Below are 22714 nucleotides of genomic sequence, written 5' to 3' on the forward strand. Positions count from 1 at the left end.
GCAGTACAGTGGAACAAAGATAGACTTTTCAATAAATGGTGCTAGGACAAGTGGACATCCACATGCAAAAAAAAAGAAAAATTTAGACACAGACCTTACACCCTTCATAAAAATTCAACTGAATCATAAACCTAAATATAAAATGCAAACCTACAGGGGCACCTGGGTGGCTCAGTCGGTTAAGCGTCTGAGTTCCGCTCAGGGCATGATCTCACAGCTTGTGAGTTCAAGCCCTGCGTCGGGTTCTGCGTGGACAGCTCAGACCCTGGAACCTGCTTCAAATTCTGTGTCTCCCTCTCTCTCTGCTCTTCCCTCACTCATGCTCTGTCTCTCTCTCCTTCAAAAATAAATAAAAACATTAAAAAAAATTTTTTTAATGCAAACCTACAAAAACTCCTAGAATGTAAAACAGGAGAAAATCTAGACGAACTTGAGTATGGTTATGAGCTTTTTAAATATAATACCACAGGTGTGATCCATCCAAGAAACCACTGATACTCTGGAATTTGTTAACATGAAAATCTCCCGATCTGAGAAAGACACTGTCAAGAGAATGAGAAGAAAATCCACAGCCGGGGAGAAAATACCTGCACAAGACACATCAGATGAAATTATTATCTGAAATATACAAAAGAACTCTTAAAACTCAATAATAAGAAAATTTTTTTAATGGGCAAAGACCTTGAATAGACAACTCCCCAAAGAAGATACAGAGGAGGCTAATACACATATGAAAAGACATTCAACATCATGTGTCATCTGGGAATTGCAAATTACAACAATGAATTCCACTCCTCACCTATTGGCATGGCCAAAATCAGAAACACTGACACCACCAAATGCTGGTGAGGATGTGGAGAAACAGGCATTCTCGTTCCTTGCTGATGGAGATGCCACTCTGCTGGTTGGGAATGACACAAGAGCTACGGCCACTTTGGAAGACGCTGTGACACTTTCTTAAAAATTTAATATGTTCTCACCATACGATCCAGCGGTCACACTCCTTGGTATTTACCCAAAAGAGTTGAAATGTACATCCATACAAAAACTCACACAGGGATGTTTATGGCAGCTTTAATCATAGGTGCCAAAACTTGGCAGCAGTCGAGATGTCCCTCAGTGGGGGATCGGATACATAAACCGTGGCACATCCAGACAATGGGATATCATTCAGCACTAGAAAGGAATGAGCTATCAAGCCATGAAAAGACATGGAGGAACCTTAAATGGATATTACAAAGTGAAAGAAGCTGGTCTGAAAAGACTACATACTGTCCAAGTGCAACTATAGGTCGTTCTGGAAATGGTAAAACTTCGGAGACGGTAAAAAGAGCGGCGGTTGCCAGGGGTGCAGCGGGGAGGGATGACAGGGTGGAGTGCAGAGTAGTTCAGGGCAGAGAAACTATTCTGTATGAGCCCATGGTAACAGGTATGTCTGTCAAAACGCATAGAACGAACAACCCCAACAGTGGACCGTAATGTAAGCCGCGGACTTGGGGAGGTGGTGGGGGAGGCTGTGCATGTGACAGGGGGGCGGGAAGTATAGGGGAACTCTATACTTTCTGGCCAGTTTTGCTGTGAACCTCAAACTGCTCTAGAAAAATAAAGTCCACTTAAAACTACATAAAGGAGGGGTGCCTGGGTGGCTCAGTCGGTTAAGCGTCCGACTTCGGCTCAGGTCATGATCTCGTGGTCTGTGGGTTCGAGCCCCGCGTCAGGCTCTGTGCTGACAGCTCAGAGCCTGGAGCCTGTTTCAGATTCTGTGTCTCCCTCTTTCTCTGACCCTCCCTGTTCATGCTCTCTCTCTGTCTCAAAAATGAATAAATGTTAAAAAAAATTTTTTTTTAACGAAATAAAGGAAGAATGGGTACAGAAGGTCTCTCGGCCACCTTGGCAGTCAGCCCCGGGGTCAAGTGCTTCCTGGCCCCTCAGCATTGCTGACTTGCCCCTGGGCGGCCTTCCTCTTGCCCAGTGGGGAGAGCCTGGGACCTCCTCAACTTCAAGACCCTGAACGTGGGTGTGACCTAAGCATCTGCCTGATGCTCTCTTCTGGGTCAAGGTCGGCCTGCTGCCCCCAGCCCCGTGGAACTTGGCCCAGGGAATCTGGCCCCATGCTGCCTCCAGGTGTTACATCCTGAGAAGACCAAGGGACTTAGGGACTTCCCTGGAAAAAGGCCCAAGTCAGGGACCAACAGAAGCCAGGCAGGGTGGGGGTGGGCAGGGTTTCCTCTCACCTCCACCTCTGACTAATGGCGGCCCTCGTCCACCGCCACATGGCTCAATAGCAGAGCCAGGATTCAGGCCCCAACCTGTCGCTGTGATAAGCAGGCAGCGCTTGTACCGAGCACCAAAGCCTGAGGTCGCTGACAGAAAAGAGGGTCAGAGGGCACAATTTCACCAAAAGATGGGGCACACCTTTGCTGAGCCGAAGGCGGGGGTGATGTCTCCCGGGGGAGAAATCGTGGAGCCCAGGGAGCTGCCATCATGGGAAACTTGGGGTTTCCTCCGGTCAGAAGCAAAATAAGTGTTCAGCTCCTGAGAAGCCCTCACTGGAAAAGGGGCCTCCCCTGATATTTGGGCCTGAGGATCAATCCCAACTCTGACCCAGAAGTTTCCTGACAGCTGAGCCTCCTGGGAGCTACCATTAACTAATTAATCCCTGGGTAGATGCCTCTCAATAAAGCTTTAGCGTTTCCTTGAGAGCAACCTTACAACTGTGTTAAAGTGTCCACAGTCTTCGATACTCTTCCTTCAACCTGTAAGGCCGAACTCCCTTCCCCGTGAGCATGAGCTAGACTTAGCAATGCAGTCTTCTTTTTTTAATGTTTATTTATTTTGAGACAGAGAAGGAGAGCACACGCACAGACGCGAGGGGCAGAGAAAGAGAGGAAGAGAGACAATCCCAAGCAGGCTCCACGCTGGCGGTGCAGAGCCCAGTGCGGGGCTCGATCCCACGAACCGTGAGATCATGACCTGAGCCGAAAACCAAGAGTCTGAAGCTTCAGCAACTGAGCCACCCAGGCACCCCAGCAACTCAGTCTTAACAAAGCCAGTGTGGCAGAATGGGTGGTGTGACTTCTCCTACGTGGTCATGAGAGGCCCTGTGCTCCCTCCTTGCTCCCTGTGTCATGAGGGCACCCAAGCACCCCATGAAAGAGGCCGTGTGACCGGGATCTGGGTCTCCTGTCAGTAGCCTGCAAAGAACCGAGATCTCAGACCAACAGCCATGGCTCACACTCAAGAAGCAGATCCTCCAGCCCTAATCAAGTCTTCCAGAGAATGTAGCCCTGGCTGAGATTCCAAACGGAATATCCAAGCCACTCCCAAGCTCTCAAGCCACAAAATGGCGAGATCATAAACGAACACATGGTATGGCTACCAGCTGCCAGTATGGGGGACGATTTGTTATGCAGCTGGAGATAACAGATACATTTTCTAATTTAAAAAAAAAAAAAAAGGCTTGGGGAGCCTGGGATTCTCTCTCTCCCTCTCTCTCTCTCTCTGTCCCTCCCCTGCTTGTGTGCTCTCTAGCTCCTTCAAAATAAATAAATAAAGATTTTTAAAAATTAAAAATTAAAAAAATTTTTTAAACAGAACACAGGATAATTTGGATGTATCTGTGGTGGGTGTTTAGGTATATTACTATATTAGTAACCATTGGAGGCCTGACAATAATCACTAGCACGTTGGAAGGAGGACAAGGGTCCCCCCCGGGCACAGAGCCGGCTGACTAACATAATACACCCTGGCAGGAGGGCAGCATGGGAGTCCAGGGGACCAGTGCGGCAAGGGAGGGACCAAGAATCAGGGAGGTGACAGGGTTAAATTGTAGCGTAGGGCTAACCTGTAGCCTTAAGAAATAACAGCTTTGTTTTAACACTGTAGGTGAAGAGATAACAGCCTTATCCTGTCCACCAAGGGAACAAAAGTTTAAGGAAAATCAACCGGATTAGTGTTTGATTCGATTGGGGCAAGGGCACGCCTGAACTGTTTCCACCCCCATCCGGGAACTATTCCTTTGTTCTGTTCCCAGGTAATAAGACGATGTGATCGACTGTAAAACCTCTGTACCCCGGCTGCTTGAGACCGCACTAGGGTCAAGAGTGTCGGTCCCGATCGGTTTGCCTTGCCTCTCATTGCAATAAGCTTGGTTGTGACTGTCACTGGTGCCCGCAGCCTTCTGTTTCAGGAGTCATGTGGATGCAACAGTATGTGTTAGCCAGGCTCCAAGTCCCCGGTGACTGCACCATTGTCCTGTTAGACTTCACTTACAAAACAAATTCAAAGTTAAGACAATTATGAATTTCAAGACAGAAGCCACAGAGCATTAAACCCCAATCGTAGGGCCTTTCTGAGTGGAGAGCCCTTGCAACTACACTGGATACATGTCCTGAAGCTGGCGCTGGGTAGGGCGTAAAGCAAGGAGGAGGTGGGGAGTGGGCTAGTAATCCTACCTGTTTCGGGGAGAAGAGGAGAATTGAATATTTGTAAATAGCCTCCACATATATCACTCTTCTCTTGCCTTTTTTCTAGAAAGGATTCTTTGGGATTGTTCAAATGGCCTGCAACTAGTTAAAAATGTTTTTCTGGGGGGAAAATGTTTTACCAGGGAATTTCTAACTAACACACTTTCTCAGCTTCTGGTGACAAAATTGTGTCGACCTGAAACTGCTCCCATTTCTCCAAACATCCTGTAATTTCACAATATTGCCACTAGGTGGCGAGCGCACTCACTGAATAGAGGAACGAACAGGGTTCAAAATCGCCTTAAGCATGAGGTCTGGGAGTCTGGGATTGAACGCATTCGGATGCCCCTCCTTAGATATTTGCCGTATCTTTGCACTACTTGTGCTATTACCAACTCGATATTTTTCTTAGAATCAGCCCCCTTTTTAAACTTATGCAAATGGCTTTAGGACGAAAAGTTGTTGTGCTCTAATTTAATTGAGAAAGAAGTCCCGCCTGCCGAACCGAGAGGGTAATGTAACAGGAAGTTCACAGAAAATACCACGACTTGTAGCTTCTGACCAGATGCATTTGCTGAGCCTGAGGAGACAAGCAAGGGGCAAAGCCCCAGTGCTCAGGGGTGCCAAGCTAGACTGTCTGATCCTTTCACACAACTGATGTGGGACGCAAAGACAAATGAAAAATTAAATTTTCTTACAGTTTACACCCCACTGACAAGTCCTTGAGACAGGCAGAGTGACCTTCCTCTAGGAGCTCAGCTGCCAGATGATGACACTTTGCTCAAGGCAAAAGGCAATCTTGGCCCAACCCTCCAGGATCCTATAAGTCTACTTTAACATGTAAAAATTCCTTTGGAAACGTCTTTTATCTATTACCACCCACTCCCCCGCCAAAATATATGTTGGCAATCATACTCCAAGTTTAATGGCCCCCTGATACACATCTGAAGGTCTCATGACTGAGGTTTTACTGAATACTAATAAATGACTTTTCCTAACAGAAGCTAGCCCCCAAGGTCCTGGAAACCTTGCTTCCAAATTCCTTAGAGATTTACACTATCCCTAACCCCCTCCCAACCTGAAGGTATATAATCAGTCACCCAACACAACCCCAGTTGTGCCCACGGGTCCCGTCCCCATGCTTTTAATAATCACCTTTTTGCACCAAAGACGCCTCAAGAATTCTTTCTCAGCCGTCAGCTCCGGACCCCCACCCCCACTCAAAACCACATCACAACCAAAGAGACAAGAATCCTCTGATACCACAGACAGATCAAAGGGTGTCAGGCCCACCTTTTATGCCCTGATAGCAGACAGTGCCTTGCCTGTGGCTGGCTGGCCCAGCTCGGACTGTACCAGGCTCCAAGCAATGCGCTTCGAGTGCCTGACTCACGCGGCCCTCATGGTTCCCCAGAGAGGCAGCTTCTTTTATTCCTCCATTTTACAGATGAGGAAACTGAGGCAGGGAGAAGCTGAGACTGTTGCCCCAGATCACGGAACTAGGAAAGTTAGCAACAGGTGGGTTTGGAGCCACGCACGCTGCTCTACAGCCTGGTCCCAAACAGCTTTATTGACAGAGATGTGTATCCGCAAAGAACCAGCCGGCAGAATTTCTGGTCAAAGGGGCCCCAGCAGCTGGGGCAAGGGTGATCCTTTCACTGCCTGGTTGCACACCGGCTAAAAAGGCTAGGGAGTAGTGGGGCACCTGGGTGGTTCAGTCAGTTAAGCGTCTGACTCTAGATTTCCGTTCAGGTTGATGGGGTTTCGGAGTGGTGGGGTCCAGAGCTGATGGCCAAGAAAGAATTCTTGAGACACCGTTGGTGCAAAAAGGGGGTTTATTAAAGCACCGGTGACAGTGCCCGTGGGCAGAAAGAGCTGCCCTGGGGTTGTGATGAGTGACTGGTCATATACTATGGAGTTGGAGGAGGTCAAGTCAAAAGGGAGGCCTCCAGGAGGACTTTCACATGCTAAAGAGGACTCAGAAGTTGCCAGGGGCCTTGCTATTGTCAAGCTAAGGGTGTTTTCCCTCTAGTAGGGCATTGACATGAAGACAGAAGGGAGTTCCTGGAGAAATGTTCTACTCTCTATTTGCCTCAAGTATTTGTCAATGAGCTGCAGGCTATAAGGAAATTTAATTTTACCTGCCTTTTCCTTCTTGTCCCCCACATCGCTACAGCGGGGAGGGTGATGTTGGGGTTCCAGGAAACTGAGTCTCTAGGTTTCTGGAGATCCGGCTATTGATAAGATGGCCTTTTTTTGCAATTAACTAAGATTTGTAAACTGATCGAGACCCGGTGTCCTGAAGGACTGTGATCTCTATCGGTTAACCGTTTGTTTCCTTTCCTTTCCCAGGAGAGCCTGGGGAATGTCACACACATCCCACCTGGGGCGTGCTAGCTGTGCATTGCCCTGTTTGCCTTGTGCTCCCTTATCAAGGTCATGATCTCACGGTTTGTGAGTTCAAGCCCCACCTGGGGCTCCTCGTTGGCAGTGTGGAGCCTGGTTAGGATTCTCTCTCTCCCTCTCTCTCTCTGCCCCTCCCAGCTCACTCTCTCTCTCTCTCTCTCAAAGTAAATAAAGTTTTTTTTAAAAACCCACAATTAAAAATGAAATGCTAGGTAACAGTAATCACGTCTTATTCTCCTTTGCTTCCCATAAGAAAAAATTATTTCAGGAGGATAGTGAAGGATCCTGGGGCCCCCAAATAAAGGGTTTCTAAGCAGCTTCCCTTATACAATAAGAGACCAAGGCTCTCTGCGGTTTTGGAGTGGTGGTGGGGTCTGGAGCTGATGGCCAAGAAAGAATTCTTGAGACATCTTTGGTGCAAAAAGGTGAGTGTATTAAAGCTCGGGACAGGACCCGTGGGCAGAAAGAGCTGCACCGGGGCTGTGAAGAGTGACTGACGATATACTGGGGAGTTGGGGGAGGTAAAGCCAAACGGGTGGTTTCCAAAAGGGCTTTCATATGCTAAAGACTAGACTATTCCTAAGATACCTGAGGCCTTGCTATTGTCAAGCTAACGGGTGTTTTCCCTCTAGTAAGGCATTAACATTACAACAGTAGGGAGTTCCTGGAGAAATGTTCTACTCTGCCTAGGCAGGTTATCAGGAAATTTAATTTTACCTGCCATTTCCTTCTTTGTTCCCCACATCACTATGGAGGGGAGGGTGAGGGTGGGCTCCAGGAAACTGGGTCATAGGTTTCTGGAGATCAGGCTATTGATAAGATTGCCTTTTTCTTGTAATTTACTAAGATATTTGGAAACCGATGGAAGCTCATGACTGTGATCTCTATCAGTTCACCATTTGTTTTCCCCTCTGCTTTAGCTTTAGGGCAGCCAGGAGTGACTGAGGAATGTCACACATGTCCCACCTGGGATTGGGGGGAGGGGCTTGCTAGCTTGGGCTTTGACCTCAGCTTGCCTTATGCTCCGACATCACCTTTGGGTCAGGGGATGGGAGAGGAGTGACTGTCCCTCCTGTGTCTCCGTATGTATGTCAAAGGCATGTGTATCTGCTGAGATCACCTGAGAAATTCAAACAGCCTTGAGTCATTCATCACTCTGTGAAGCTCATCCATTATACCTCTGTGGGTGCCTGGAGTCCCCAAGGAGCTGGGCTTATGGGTAGACAGACAGGCAAACAGCAGGGCCACTAACTCAGCTGGGGAAGCAGGTCTGGGAGGACTTCTGGAAAGAGGTCACGTCCTAGGTGAATATATGTATATATTTTTTACATTTATTTATTATTGAGAGACAGACACAGAGCGTGAGCAGGGGAGGGGGAGAGAGGGGGGAGACACAGAATCTGAAGTAGGCTCCAGGTTCTGAGCTGTCAGCACAGAGCCCAATGCAGGGTTCGAACCCACGATCCATGAGATTGTGACCTGAGCCAAAGTCAGGTGCTTAACCGACTGAGCCACCCAGGCACCCCTAATCCTAGGCGAATCTTAAAGGGAGGAGTGTGACAGGAAAGCCAGCTGGGGAGGGGAGCAGACTCCAGAAAGAGAGAGGCACAGAGAGGGAAACCAACATGTGGGTGGGGAGTAGCATCAGAGATGACCTACCCTGAGGCTTCTGGTCAAGAAGAGATGACAGGGGAGCCTGGAGTGGATGGCCGAGGAGAACTCTGTGGAGGAGTTGGACTTCATCCTGAAGATAACCAAGGAGGCATGAAAAGATGTTGAGCAGCTGAGTGTCAAGGTCAAACCTCTGTAGTCAGAGGCAGAGACTGGCATCCAGGAGACAAAAGTCCTGGAGAGATATGGACTAGCCAGCACCGGAGGAGAGCTGGTCAGCAAAACTGATAAATATGTATTAGACACATACTATATGCCAGACATAGGTGTGGTTATAAACAGTAGTTAACAGAGTCCCTGTCCTCCTGAAGTTCAACGTCAGGGGCACAGACATTTAAGAAATGCACAAAAATGTACACAGAAGGGGCGCCTATATGGCTCAGTCAGTTGAGCCTCCAACTTCGGCTCAGGTCATGATCTCAAGGTTCGTGAGTTCAAGCCCTGCATTGGGCTTCTATGCTGTCGGCACAGAGCTTGCCTCAGATCCTGTCTCCCTCTCCCTCTGGCCCTCCCCTGCTCGTGCATGCTCTCTCTCTCAAAAATAAACATTAAAAAAATAAAAAATAAAATAAGATAATCTTAGGTCCCATCAAGTGCTATTGATGAAGAAGCATAAGGCAAGCTGACACCCTTCAAGCACCGCCCCCCCCCCCCCCCCGCCCCCGCCCCAGGTGGGATGTGTGTGACATTCCCCAGGCACTCCTGGCTGCCCCAGAACAAAGGAAAGGAAAGAAAACAAATGGTTAACCGATAGCACAGTCCTACAGGACTTGAGTTAACAAATCTTAGTTAATTACAAGAAAAAGGCCATCTTATCAATAGCCGGATCTCCAGAAACCTAGAGACTCAGTTTCCTGGAACCCCAACATCACCCTCCCCGCCCGTAGTGATGTGGGAAACAAAGAAAAGAAGGAAAAGGCAGGTAAAATTAAATTTCCTTATAGCCTGCAGCTCATTGACAAATACTTGAGGCAAATACAGAGTAGAACATTTCTCCAGGAACTCCCTTCTGTCTTCATGTTAATGCCTTACTAGAGGGAAAACACTCTTAGCTTGACAATAGCAAGGCCCCTGGCATCTTCTGAGTCCTCTTTAGCATGTGAAAGTCCTCCTGGAGGCCTCCCTTTTGACTTGAACTCAGCCAACTCCTTAGTATATGATCAGTCACTCATCACAACCCCAGGGCAGCTCTTTCTGCCCACGGGCACTGTCACCGGTGCTTTAATAAACCCCCTTTTTGCACCAAAGATGTCTCAAGAATTCTTTCTTGGCCATCAGCTCTGGACCCCACCACTCTAAAGGAATTGAATGGAATACTATGGGGCAGAATAATGGAGAGCTGCCTTAGCAGGTGGGGGGAGGGCCTTTGAGAAAGAGGTCACTTCAATTGAGACATGCATGATGGTCAGGAGGAAGCCATGGCAGGGTCTGGGGGAAGGGTGCTCCAAGCAGAGAGATCTGGGAGTGCAAAGGCCCTGAGGCAGGAAGATACTGGAGTGTTTGAGGAACAGGAAAAAAGGTCAGCGTGGCTTAGATTAGGGAGCAAAGGTCAAGAACTGGGTGGGCGTCAAGCCACAAAGGACCTCATAAAACACGGAAAATGGAGTTTATTCTAGTTGCAATAGGAAGCTGAGAAAGTTTACAGAAGACCAGGGCAGTGACAGTCCAGTGGGTAAATTCTGTATATTTGGGGGCTGAGACAACAGGAATTACTGATGGGCTGGATAGCAGGTGAAACAAAATCTTTGGAGGAATTTCGTGATGGAGAGGCAGGAGAAGTGGAGGAGACTGGATTAAAGTGTGGCATTAGGGAGGGTTTTATAAAAGGACGATATTATAGACCATTTGCAATCTAATGGGAATGGTACTGTAGAGGATAAATTTGATGATGCGGGAGAGTGGCTAGCTGTGGGAGCAATGTGCTTGAGAAGGTGAAAGATGATGACCTTAAAAATAAAACTATCAGTTACCTTGCCAGCGAAAAAATGGGCTTATTCGGGAACAGCAGAGAATTGCAACTGGAGACAAACAAACTACTGCAAAACCATAGGCAAATCCGCAGAATAAAAGAGAAGGCTCTTTTATAGAGGAAAGGGAGGAGCTGGGAGGGGCTGTCTTAATTAAACAAAAAGCCCATTGGCGTAAACTAGGAGCTCAAAGTGTAGTGACTTCTCATTGGCTGCGTTGCGACAGCCTCTCATTGGCTGGGCTGTTGCGAAGGCGGGGCAAGAGAAACCTTCCTTCCACCTGCTAGATAGTAAAGCAGCATTCAAGTGCCAGGTCCCTCTCTTCCTATTGGGTCTATAATTGACCATGGGTGGTAGGGCGTGAGCGCTCCCCCTGCCCGCCTCCCCGCTCCATTCTGAACAAGATTTCCTTTCATGACTTTTCCCAAAGGGGATAGAATGCAGAGCACCTGAGCGGAGCCTGCCCTTGGCGTTGGTTTTCTCTTGCTGCTGTGAGAAATTACTACAGACTTGTAGTAAGGCTTACAGCAACACTCGTTTCTTATCTCACATTTTTCAAGGGGCAGAGGTGTGGGCCCAGTGTGGCTCTTGGTTCTGTGCTTAAGGTCTCACAAGGCTGAAATCAAGTGTGGGCAGGGCTGCCTGTGTCCCTTCCCAGATGCTCTGGGTTAGAATCCACTTGCTGGCTCATTCCCACCATTGGCAACATTCAGCTCTTGCTTTGTCTTCAAATCGGAAGTCTCACATCAAGTCCTCGTGGTCAAAAACCGACCTCTGTGCTCTGGAGCTGAAATATAACAGGAGGACAGAGTTTGGGGATAAAGAGGAACAATTGTATTAGTTTGCCAGGCAAAAGGAGGCTGCAGCAGGCTTAATGCCTTCAAAATTTGAATGCCTTCAAATTCCTTCTAATGCTTTAGACCTGCCCAAGGTAAAAGGCTGAGGGGTTTTTTAGGGAAATACAGGATCTGGGCAGTTTTGATAAGAATCTGGTATGCTTCAGTCACGTGTGTCATGTCTTCGAGATGGTCTTATAACTGGCACTGGCACGGGCCATCCAAGCCTCATTATTAAGTATCGATACCAAGTTCCAGAACAAAGGATTCTACAGAAAAACAAGTGAAGGGGAGGGGGGAGGCCTCAAGAATGAGGAAGAAGGGGGCACCTGGGTGGCTCAGTAGGTTAAGCGTCCAACTCTTGATTTAGGCTCAGGTCCTGATCTCACGGTCGTGAGATTGAGCCCTGCATCCAGCTCCACGCTGAGCATGGAGACTGCTTAGGATTCTCTCTCTCTCTCTCTCTCTCTCTCTCTCTCTCTCTTTTTTCTCCCCCCACTTCTGCCCCTCCCCCACTTGTGCACACACTCTCTCAAAAAAAAAAGTGAGGAAGTGAAACATTTGTTCAGTTTCAAGTCCCCCTTCCTGAAGAATTAGTGTGTCCACCTTAATTTCTATCCACCTTGACATTTCTAGAGCGATTCCATTCTTACACTCCGGATCTCTCCAGCTTCCCTTTCTGCCACATCTCTCTCACTTCCTCCTCTGCCAGCAGCCACAGAAAGTTCCCGCATTTAAGAGCCCACATGTGTGGATCACGCCCTCCTGGAACGCCTCCCTTTGTATGGTCAACTGTACCATAAAACACAGCACCACCATGGCAGTGATGTCTTCATCAGATTCACCAATTATGGGGATTCGGGTGTGAGATCTTGGAGTTAGGGAGGCATTCCTAGGAATTCTGCCCACCCAGCCTTATAACAGCAGGACCTTCTTTTTTTTTTTTTTTTCTTTTTGAGAGAGCGAGAGCGAGCAGGGAGGGGCAGAGAGAGAGGGAGACAGAGGATCCGAAGTGGGCTCTGTGCTGACAGCAGAAAGCCCAATATGGACTGAGCTAAAGTCAGATGCTTCACCAACTGGGCCACCCAGGTGCCCCAGAACCGCAGGGCCTCCTTGCACTGTAGCAGGTGGCATGGCAGAATGTGTGAGGGCACACCTACGGGCAGACTGGCGGGGTTTGCCCTCAGAGGCACATAGGCTGCTGAGGCACGTGCCTGAGCCTGATGGCAGTTCCAGAACCATCAAGAACCCGGGATCCTTCTTTTTGCTGTGCTATCGTAGCCCATGAGGGCTATTCCTCATGGACCAAGATGGCTTTCCCTGCCCTCTGCAGCCAGTGGGAAGCAGAACTGATCACTTCTTCCTCTTTCCCCATTGGCCTACACTTGGTCACATGACTACACTGAAAGGCAACGGAGGCTGGGAAATATAGTCTTTAACTTGACGGCCACGTGTCCAGCTAAAATTCTATTTGTGTGAGAGAAAGGAAGAGTGGACACTGAAGGACAGTGGTCATCCCGGAGTCAGCCTGTGAGGCCATGACATTGAGAGTATAAAAGGACCCATGATAAGGCCACTGGCCTGGAGATCTTGATGAGGTCCGAGAAGGACCAGAGCAGGTATGCTCAAAAATTTGTGCTGGAATGGAGAGGTGTAGTCAAGGGGTGGGGCACTTGAATCAAGGGTTGGAGGAGGAGCGGTTGCTGGTGATGGCCAGTCTGGGGTAGGATTGTGAGGGTGAGTGGCTCGGGTGGGGCAGAGGGCAGGAGTACAGTGCAGGGAGAGGCCAACAGACTGTGAGGCCAGGGGGACCAAGGGTCATCCGCGTGGATGCTAGAATTACAGAGAGGGAGGGCAGTGTTCATGGTGGACAGGAAGCCAGGACAGAGGAGTGACCGGGATGGGGAGCTGCTGGCAGGAGCAGGTGGCCTGGTAGACAACAAGCATCAAGAAGGAGCAAGAGGACAGGGTCCTAGGGAAGAGCTGGGTTTCCATTCTAGAAGTGGAGAAGGATGTGAGAGGAGAAAGGGGAGTGGTGAGGGTTGCTTGAGAGAGGTGGAGAGCAAGGCCAGAGGAGGGGGACATAGAGTGAGCAGAGAGCCACCCAAAAGGGGACGAAGTCTACAGATATGTGGGAGGCATTTGGCCAGCTTGGAAGCCAATGGGCTATGAGAGTGGGGAAGAGAGAACATCCCTAATGGTATCCCAGGTTTCTGGTTGGGTGACGGGGTGGACGAAGCTGGCCCTCCCTTAGGTGGAGCACACTGAGAGGGGCTGGCGTTGGGGAAAAACGACCAGGTTTCGGCCATGGTGGGTGTGATCACCCTGTAGGACACTCAGAGGGTTTGTCCAGGAGTTACAGCATACCCAGGTCTGGGCTGGCATTGGAGATGGGTAGGCAAGCAGTGCAGCTGGACTGCAAGCTAAGAGAGAACACACAGGACTGAGGTAGGACTTGGTGCCTGTGGGACGTAGCGACTGTATCTGGCATAGTCGTCATCCCAAGGGGATGAGGGGAATGGGCAGGGAGCATGCTGTGGTGTTCAAAACATGCACACACACATACACACACGCACAAGATCTTTCCAGAATATAAGAGGTCATAAGCATGTATAGGAATTGAGAAGAAGGAAGGGGCCAGACAGAAGAGGCCTCCACATATAGAGAGTGGGGGGTGACCTGGTAAGGAGCCTGAAGGGGCAGGAATGGAGAATGCCTCAGTTTCCCCACAGGGAAAATGGTGTAATAAACCAGGCCAGCCAACTTGGGTCGGCCTGGAAGGAGGAGTCTCCCCACCTCAGGAAGCCCCAAGAGCTGTCCCCCCTCCCACCCTCAGCCCCCACAAAGGCCTGTCCGACCAAGATAAGGAGAGCAAGGCATGTTCCTTATGCCCAAAGAGTCCTTAAATAAAAGGTGCCACATCCATACAATGGAGTCATGGCGAATGCTGGTGACATATGTGGGTGTTTCACAGGTGGGAAGAGAAGGTTCCAGAAGAGCGTGGGCCCCAAGTGACCTGATTTGGGGAAGAAAAAAAATACACACAGGGAAAAACTAAAAGGCAAGCCTGCTTGGTATTAGAATTGAGAGAACATTTTATTGTCTCTTTCCTGCTCATCTGAACGCTCAATTTTTCCACAACAAAAATGAGTTCTCATTTGTCCCCTTTTTTGTTTTTTTTTAGTTGTACATGTTAAAAATAAGAAGGCGATCTCAGAGGGCCAAGAGGAAGAAAGAGCGTGGGCCCAACTAGGTCAGGTCAGGTCAAGGAACACAGCCTGGGGGCTGTGGGACCCCCACTCATCGGGACTCCTTTCCCAACTGCTGTAAACTCATGCAGGCAGACGGAGATGGGACAAGGCCAGGCGTTCACAAGTGGACCTCCAAGGGAGGGTCCATGGAGGCCGAGGTTCCCGTCTGGGGTCCAGGCTCTACTGAGAATGTTCACCAAGTACCTGCCAGGGGACCCCACCTAGAACAAGCAATCTCCACAGCAAGCATGACTCCAGGGGCCCGAATGACACCTTTCCCACCCTGCTCTGGGCCAGGCATCAGAAGGTCGAGGAGGCTGGCCCTTTGGGAGGTGCATGGTAAGAAATAAGAAGGCCTTGGGGCACCTGGGTGGTTCAGTCCGTTGAGCGCCCGACAGTTGATTTTGGCTCAGGTCGCGATCTCACAGTTCATGGGATCGAGCCCTGAGTGGAGCTCTTCGCTGACCTCGCGGAACCTGCTTGAGATTCTCTCTCCTCCTCTCTCTGCCCCTCCCCCCTCACATGCCCGCTTTCTCTCTCAAAATAAATAAACCTTTAAAAACAACAAATATAAAAATAAATAAGTAAACTAAACAAGAAGGCCCCCATTCTCAAGCCCCCCCTCTCCCCACCCCCCCCACCCCCCAACCCGCCCCGCCCGGGGCAAGGATAGTTTGGATAGTTTGTCGCAGTTTGTTTTACCCAAATGAGGTATTACTTTACACTCAATACAATGGAAATTCCTTCAACACAATTCATGCAGTTTTATGTCACTTAATGTAATGTCGGTATCATATCCCGGGGTGTGAATGCACCAGTACCTATCCCTTTTGCTTCCGGCTGTTTGCTACCATTAACAACACTACTTTGGGTATTTAAAAACAAAAACAAACCCAATCCCAGGTGTCCTAGGACCAAAAGTCTGCTCAGAAGCCCGGGGCCACCGTGACAGGTGAGGCTCTCGGTGAGCCAGGGCTCCCCTCTGAGCTGCCTGCCAGCATCCGGCATCCACACAATGAGGGGTCAGGTTAGAAGAGGACCAGGGTCCCCCCTGTGGATGGGATCGGTCAGAGTCAAAGCACTGGCTCCCTCCGGCAATCACCCGGCACAAACTAAGTGAGGACCCGCAACGTGCAGGCACTGACCTGGGCACTGTCACTGGACCACGGAGACGGTTCCCGCCCTCAGGGACCTCTGTGCAGTTGAGGAAAAGGCAGATGACAGATACACACAAGAATGGGAGCAATGCCATGCCTCGAAGCGGGCTGGGAGTTGCCAGATGCTAAAAAAATAAAACACCCACATTCTGTGTGAACACAGGAATGCTCCTGTGGGTCTAGGGTAGTGTGTAAACGGGGTGTTTAATGTTGTTGTTTTTTTTTTAATGTTTATTTATTTTTGAGAGAGAGAGAGAGACAGAGCGTGAATGGGGGAGGGCAGAAAGAGAGGGAAACACAGAATCCGAAGCAGGCTCCAGGATCTGAGCTGTCAGCACAGAGCCCGACGCGGGCCTCGAACTCATGAACAGTGAGATCATGGCCTGAGCGGAAGTCAGACTGAGGCACGGTCTAAATATAATGCAAATTAAAAATGGTCTCCAGCTAGAGACCAGTGTTTGATGGAAACTGAGCCCCAGACTGCAGTGTCCTGTGAAAAACAGGGTTCAGCAAAGCGTTAGAAGGCGCTAAAGACACAGGGGAACCAAAAAGCGACTTTCTCCCTGACCTATTCCGAAGAACCGAAGAAAATGAAAACCCAAGTCGTTCTCCCCCTGTGGGGTTCTCAGCCCATGGGAGCTGCCCAGCCCACACCCTGTGTATACAAGCAGGACAGACATCATCGCTCGCATTTTATAGATGAGGAAATCTGAGATTTGGAGGAACAGCCAGCAAAGTCGCTCAGCTCCAAGGCCTCTTCCTCCTGGAAACCTTCCCCACCGCCGGGGACTTGGGGAGGGGCCTACTTGGTCCTCCCACAGACCCTGAACTGAGGCCCAGTGAGGCGCTGGTGGCACATAGCGTACCTTGCGGGACCCTCTTCCGTAAACTGGGGTCGACTTACCGTTCTGGGCCCGAGCCCGCTGGATCCCTGAGTGCCCGCTGCCCCCGCAGATAGGGCCCCCCGGCTGCTGCATTTGGGGGATAAGCCAGGCTATTTTCATCACTTCCTTCCTCCCACTCAAGCAGCGCCCACCATCTGCTGCCTCACATCCAGCTGCCAACTCAGCCTCCACCAGGACAGTTCAAGCCACAGAAGAGGGTGCTGACTGCAGGCCTCACAAGTAAGTGGCCCTCCTTATTACCCATCGCCCCCTCCCACACACACCCCCGCTCCCAGGTGGGACACGGGACAGGGCCTGGCAGGGGAGGCCAGCCACCAAGGCCTGCCTGTGTCCCACCTTCAGCTCTCCGCTCCAGATGGGGCTGGGCGGGGGGCACTCGCTCTGAGACACGGGCTCCTTGGTTTATTCAACCCAAATTCACAGGAAGCCTGCGCGGGCCAGGCCCTGGTGGGAAGGGCCTGTCTTAGGAAGGGGAAACGCTCGTAGGGAAGTCACCTGGAGCTCATGAGGCCTGAGTTTGAGTCTGTTCTCTGACACAGACCGCTGGGTGACCCTGCACAAGTCACGCTCCGTCCCTGGGCCTCAGTTTCCCCAACTCTGAGCATTAGCCTAGATGCATGGCTTCCCACAGGGAACCTCTTCTGTTCTCCTTCCCTGTCTGCGCCTCAGCATCCAGTTTTCGGCATTGGCTTTCACCTAAGAGTTCACTCGGCCTCGGGGCGAGCTGTTTGGCATGGTTGGGAGGAGGTGTGGTCTGTGAAATCCACACTGGCTGCCTGACCCCAGGCTTAGAGGTAGGGGGGCTGGGAGGAGCCTGGGGGCCAGGGGTCGGAACTGGGAATCATGTAGCAGGCATCAGCGCCCCTCACCCATGAACTGGGGCTGGGGTCTCTGTTAGGGGCCAGGAGGTCCCTTCCCAAGAACCTTCTTACCCTCCCTCCCGTCCCCCATCACAGCCACGCTCACCATCCTGCCTTCTGAGTGTCCAGTGAGGCTCAGCCAGGCCTGGGTGGGACTCATTACACTTGCTTCTGTCTTCACCACCCCATTTCAACACAGGAGAAAGCTGAGGCCTGAGAACGGAGGTGAGTGGTCCCTTGTCTCAGGTTCGATCCCCCTAGCCCTTGGCATGGGGTGGAGGCTGCCGGGCCCTCCCTCACCCTCCCTCACCTCACGGCCACTCTCCCCACAGCCAGCCTGCCAATGCCTGCCTGGGGGGCCCTGTTGCTGCTCTGGGCTGCCGCAGAGGCCACCAAGGACTGCCCGGCGGAGTGCACCTGCCAGGCCCTGGAAACCATGGGGCTGTCGGTGGACTGCAGGGGGCGGGGGCTCACGGCCCTGCCCACCCTGCCCACCCAGACCCGCCACCTCCTGCTGGCCAATAACAGCCTTAGCTCCGTGCCTCCGGGTGCCTTCGACCACCTGCCCCAGCTACAGGTCCTCGACGTGACGCAGAACCCCTGGCACTGCGACTGCAGTCTCACCTACCTGCGTCTCTGGCTGGAGGACCGCACGCCCGAGGCCCTGCTGCACGTCCGCTGCGCCAGCCCCAAGCTCGCCACGGCCCATCCCTTGGGCCAGCTCACGGGCTATGAGCTGGGCAGCTGCGGCTGGCACCTGCAGGCATCCTGGGCCTACCCGGGCTTCTGGTGGGACGTGGCGCTGGTGGTCGTGGCCACGCTGGGCCTGGCTCTCCTGGCTGGCCTGCTGTGCACCGCCACAGAGACCCTGGACTGAGCCCAGGACCCTAGGGTCACTCCCCCCAGCCTGAGCCCCCAGTAACCCAAAATAAACTGCTCAAAAATTGTGTTTCCTCTCGGTACCCAAGTCTGGCTCCTCCTGGAAACCTGGGTCCGTTTTGTTATAACCTGATATCAACTGGGGCTTCTCTGTCCCCCAGGTTCCTAGTAAAATGGGCTGTTCCACCTCCCCCACGCCAGCCACCCCCCATTCCACCATCTGTGGACATCCCGAGCCCTTCTTCGGTGCCTGACAGGTCCCAGGACTCCGGTCCGCACGCTCTCCTCTGTCCCAGCGCCCACATGGAACACTCTGGAGGGCCCAGGCGAATTTCACATCAACACGTGGCTCCCGTCCAAATTCTGCAGAAAGCTGGCTCTCACGACACAGCAGTGAGCAAGCGGGAGGCGCAGAAGACCCCGGGCAGGTGGGAGGAGTTTCCATCTCTGTGACAGACATACCTTGAAAGGCACACCACCGTTTACAAAACAGCCTTTTGTGTCCTGGCCACGAAGACACCTGCTTTTCCAGCCCCATCCTTTCTCATCTTCTCCTGCAGGGCTTCTCTCCTTTCCTCCTCTCTCTATCCCTCTTTCTTCAGAAACAAAAGTGGGGCTCCTGGGTGGCTCAGTCGGCTCAGCGCCCAACTCTGGCTCAGGTCATGACCTCACGGCTTGTGAGTTTGAGCCCCACGTCAGGCTCTGTGCTGACAGCACGGAGCCTGGAGCCTGCGTCGGATTCTGTGTCTCCCTCTCTCTGCCCCTCCCCTCCCCAGTATAAATAAATATCTAAGACATTTTTTAAAAAGAAACAAAAGAAATTCTTCCCTTTCTCATGGAAACAACTCCAGGTGCCGACATCAGACACCTCAAACTCTGGAGTCCCACTTGTACCCCAAGCAATGGTCACCAAATTCTTCAAACAAGACTGTTTTCTCCCTCAGAGGATTCTGGTGCCAGCAGTTAAACTAATAAAACATTTCTCCACTGTATGAGAGTGTTTCCAGGTCTGTTACGGCCAATCTGAATCCAAATATAATCACCCCAAGGTCCTTCCCTCGAGGAGATCCTGCATGTGGTGGGCCTGGGGCTCAGAGAGTACCATAAGGAAGGTCAGGTAGGCACAGAGCACCATGGGAGGGCACTGAGCCACAGAGCTGAGGCTGGAGCAGGAGGCTCGAACTCGGGGGTGGGGGTGAGCTATAGGGAGGGGTGGAGACTGTGGCAAATCCGACAGCCCGTGTTCCATCTGTGCCGCCCTGTGCAGATGTGAACCCTGTCTTCCCATTCGTCCGGAGAGATCGGAAATGTACATCTGTATGTGAAATCCCAACCTCAGTGCTGGCAAGTAAATCTGGAAAAAAATACGTATACATCAACAGGACACATAAAACACATTGATTGACTGGATGGAGTCCGTAGGCTGAGAGTCTGTGAATTGTACAGACTCAGCTGGAACGGGGCGGCCTTGGGGAGCAGGAAAAGCTGGCATCTCCCCACAGGGCACTTAGTAGGTGTGCAGCCCTGCGTGAACCACCCGCCATGGGGCCTTCTTGTATGCCCCGTGAGGAGGGCACTGCTCCCCCACACTGGATGGAGGACACAGCCCCAGGACCCACGACAGTCTCTTCACAGGCGTGATCTCAGACAGGTCCCCTTTCGTACCTGAAAAGTGCCCCCTTGACAGCTTCTTCAAACTAAGGCCCTTCAGCAACCCCAGGCCCCCCCATGTAGGGTGCCCCTAAATCCTGCTACTGCCCCTTCCTGAGGCCCACACATGCAGCCATGGCTCTGGCACAGTAGTGATCATAAGCCTTGATCCTACTGGCCAAGCAGCTGGTCCCATGAGACCCTGCCAGGAGCCTAGACGGCACAGCATCGTCAATGCAGAGGGTGACGTCCCCGCAGGAGGTAGGGAGGGCAGGGATCTCCCGAGGTGGATGGCGGATTCACACGAGAATCCCCAGGGAAACAGGTGCACTGGGAAACTCAATTGGCCACCTCCGTTGTCCCCATGATCTTTGTCCCAGGCCAGCAAGGTGGCCACCACAGCGCCACACGCATAGTCCCCACCCACTCCACAGCCACCAACCCAGCATCCACAGATCCCATCACCACGGCCGACCATCCGCCGGCCACCACTGTCTCCTACGGGTCGGCCACAGCCACAGACATCAGGCGACACCGCCCACCCCCTGCCCCACCGGCCCCCTACTGCTTCTGTCACCTCTAGCACCAAACAACCAGGGACCTTGGCCCCATCACGGTCACCCTGACGTCATCCTCATGACCATCTCCCTCATGAGCATTTTCAAAATCAAGCAGCACGTGGAGAATTTGCTAAGGTGACTTTCACCAGCTGCTGACTCCCTTGCCACCTCTGCCTTCTGCCCCCGCTCCAGGCTCCTGCTCCGCCCGGCTTCTAGGGCCTGCTCAGAGCCCTCTGCTGGTCCTCTGCAATCCTCTGGCCAGTGGGTGAGCGGAGAGACCAAAGAGGAAAGCGCGGATGCTCGTGGCCGGGCCTGGAAGTGGTAGGGAGGGCCTTTGCAAGCAGCTGTTGTCTGGAACCAGCCACCGGCCCCGCCCTAACCACAAGGGAGGCCTGGAACTGCTCCCCCTGTGTGCCCAACCGCAGCAGCAGGCGGGCATCTGGCCACTGCCGGCCCCACCCGGTCTACGCAAAGGTAATGGCACTTGATCAGAAGGCAGGCACATTGTAGAGAGGGAATCTGTGAAGCCTGGGCGGTCTCCGGGGCACACGCCGAGTCTTGGCCCTGAGCCACAGCCAGACCCAGCCCCTAACACAGTGCCCATCTCATGTGTTTTGCATACACACTTAACCACACCTCCTGTAAGTGCATGTGTGCACAGAGTCTCCTAAGACTCCATGGCCCAGCCAGGACCCTCACCGTCTCCAGCCCCTGGGGCTGACACGTCAAACCTGATGAGAGTGAATTCCTTGTCGGGCAAAGGATGCGCTCCATTTCTTGAAAGCGGCCTGAGCCAGCCCCTGTGCGTGTAGCTGAGATGGCAGAGAGAAGGTGGAAGGCGAAGGCTCTGCTCTTCCCGGGCTCCGCTCCAAAGGGGGACGCTGAGTCCGGGGCCTGAGGAATCTTCTAAGAACAGCATCTGACTTGACAGACACCCCTGGCCTCTGAAAGTCAGCTTTCTAAATGGCTCTGGGGCCAGAATCCTCATTTTAAATCACTACAGGCAATATGTCTTAAAATCTTGGGAAAGTTTTGTTTCTGTAGATAGATCTCTAACCAAGTGGGTTAAATTCAGAGAGGAAAGCAAAACTGTAATATTTTCTTTCTTTTTTTGTGTGTGTGTTTATTTATTTTTGAGAGAGAGAGACAGAGTGTGAGCAGGGGAGGAGGAGGAGGAGACAGGGGGAGACACAGAATCCAAAGCAGGTTCCAGGCTCTGAGCTGTCAACACAGAGCCCAACGCGGGGCTTGACCCCACGAACTGTGAGATCATGACCTGAGCTGAAGTCGGACGCTTAACTGGCTGAGCCACCCAGACACCTCTATTTTCTTTTTTAATGTTTATTTATTCTTGGGAGAGAGAGAGAGAGAGAGAGCGCGCGCGCGCGCGCGCGCGCGCACGAGTGGGGGAGGGGCAGAGAGAGAGGGAGACAGAATCTGAAGCAGGCCCCAGGCTCCAAGGTGTCAGCACAGAGCCCGACGCGGGGCTTGAACCCACGAACTGTGAGATCATGACCTGAGCTGAAGTCAGACGCTTAACCAACTGAGCCACCCAGGTGCCCCAAAACTATATTACTTTCTTAATAAACACACACACAAAAAAAACAAAACAAAAAAACCTCGGGGTTGTCAGGGCAACAATACAGAAGGAGTCAGATGGAGCCCCAGATCAGCCCTATTGGTCCTGTCCTGTTTGTGTTCAGACTGTTAGAGGGACATAGATTTAGTCCTATTCCTTTCTTTTAGATCTGTGTACCCCTATTAAGTAGAAAACAAATATGAGGTTTACAACGATATCATGAAAAGAGAGGTCGGGCTCTGAGGTTCATCCAACCTGCTGGGTTCTTTATCTGATGCTTCAGGGTGCTGACTTGTTAGTGAAAACAAAAGCATGAATACATGCATTTGATGTTTCAGAGTCTAAAAGAACTCCGCACACCTGCATCGCAAGCTGAATGACTGTTCCTTCCTCTGAGTTCAGAAAGTTTGAATTACCATACAGAAAGTCTTTGTATATTTATGCAGTATCTTTCAACAAACACGGATAATTGTATTCTGTAACTGAAGACTTTACACTTGATCTTAGCCAAAAGGCCAAGAAGCGAT

At 51.4% G+C, this 22714-nt stretch overlaps 1 protein-coding gene and 1 pseudogene across 2 annotated transcripts; one reads left to right on the top strand and one right to left on the bottom strand.

Annotated features, from left to right (window-relative positions):
- Nucleotides 1–16644: 16644 nt before the first annotated feature.
- On the top strand, nucleotides 16645–18467 carry GP9 (glycoprotein IX platelet). 2 transcript variants are annotated; one of them, XM_043588248.1, is made up of 3 exons: nucleotides 16645–16878; nucleotides 17616–17744; nucleotides 17852–18467. In XM_043588248.1, the coding sequence occupies exon 3, from the start codon at nucleotides 17863–17865 to the stop codon at nucleotides 18394–18396; it is 534 nt and encodes a 177-aa protein (XP_043444183.1). In that variant the 5' UTR covers nucleotides 16645–16878; nucleotides 17616–17744; nucleotides 17852–17862; the 3' UTR covers nucleotides 18397–18467. The 2 variants fall into 2 exon arrangements, with proteins under 2 accessions (XP_043444183.1, XP_043444184.1); XM_043588249.1 differs by lacking the exon at nucleotides 16645–16878 and adding an exon at nucleotides 17257–17453.
- A 4102-nt stretch (nucleotides 18468–22569) lies between these two features.
- On the bottom strand, nucleotides 22570–22714 carry LOC122488875 (annotated as a pseudogene).

The sequence above is a fragment of the Prionailurus bengalensis genome, chromosome A2 (genome assembly GCF_016509475.1).
Source record: "Prionailurus bengalensis isolate Pbe53 chromosome A2, Fcat_Pben_1.1_paternal_pri, whole genome shotgun sequence".
Taxonomy (NCBI): Eukaryota; Metazoa; Chordata; class Mammalia; order Carnivora; family Felidae; genus Prionailurus; species Prionailurus bengalensis.

Excerpts from the sequence above, each read along its gene's own strand:
- GP9 (XM_043588248.1), top strand. The coding sequence starts at position 17,863 with ATGCCTGCCTGGGGGGCCCTGTTGCTGCTCTGGGCTGCCGCAGAGGCC.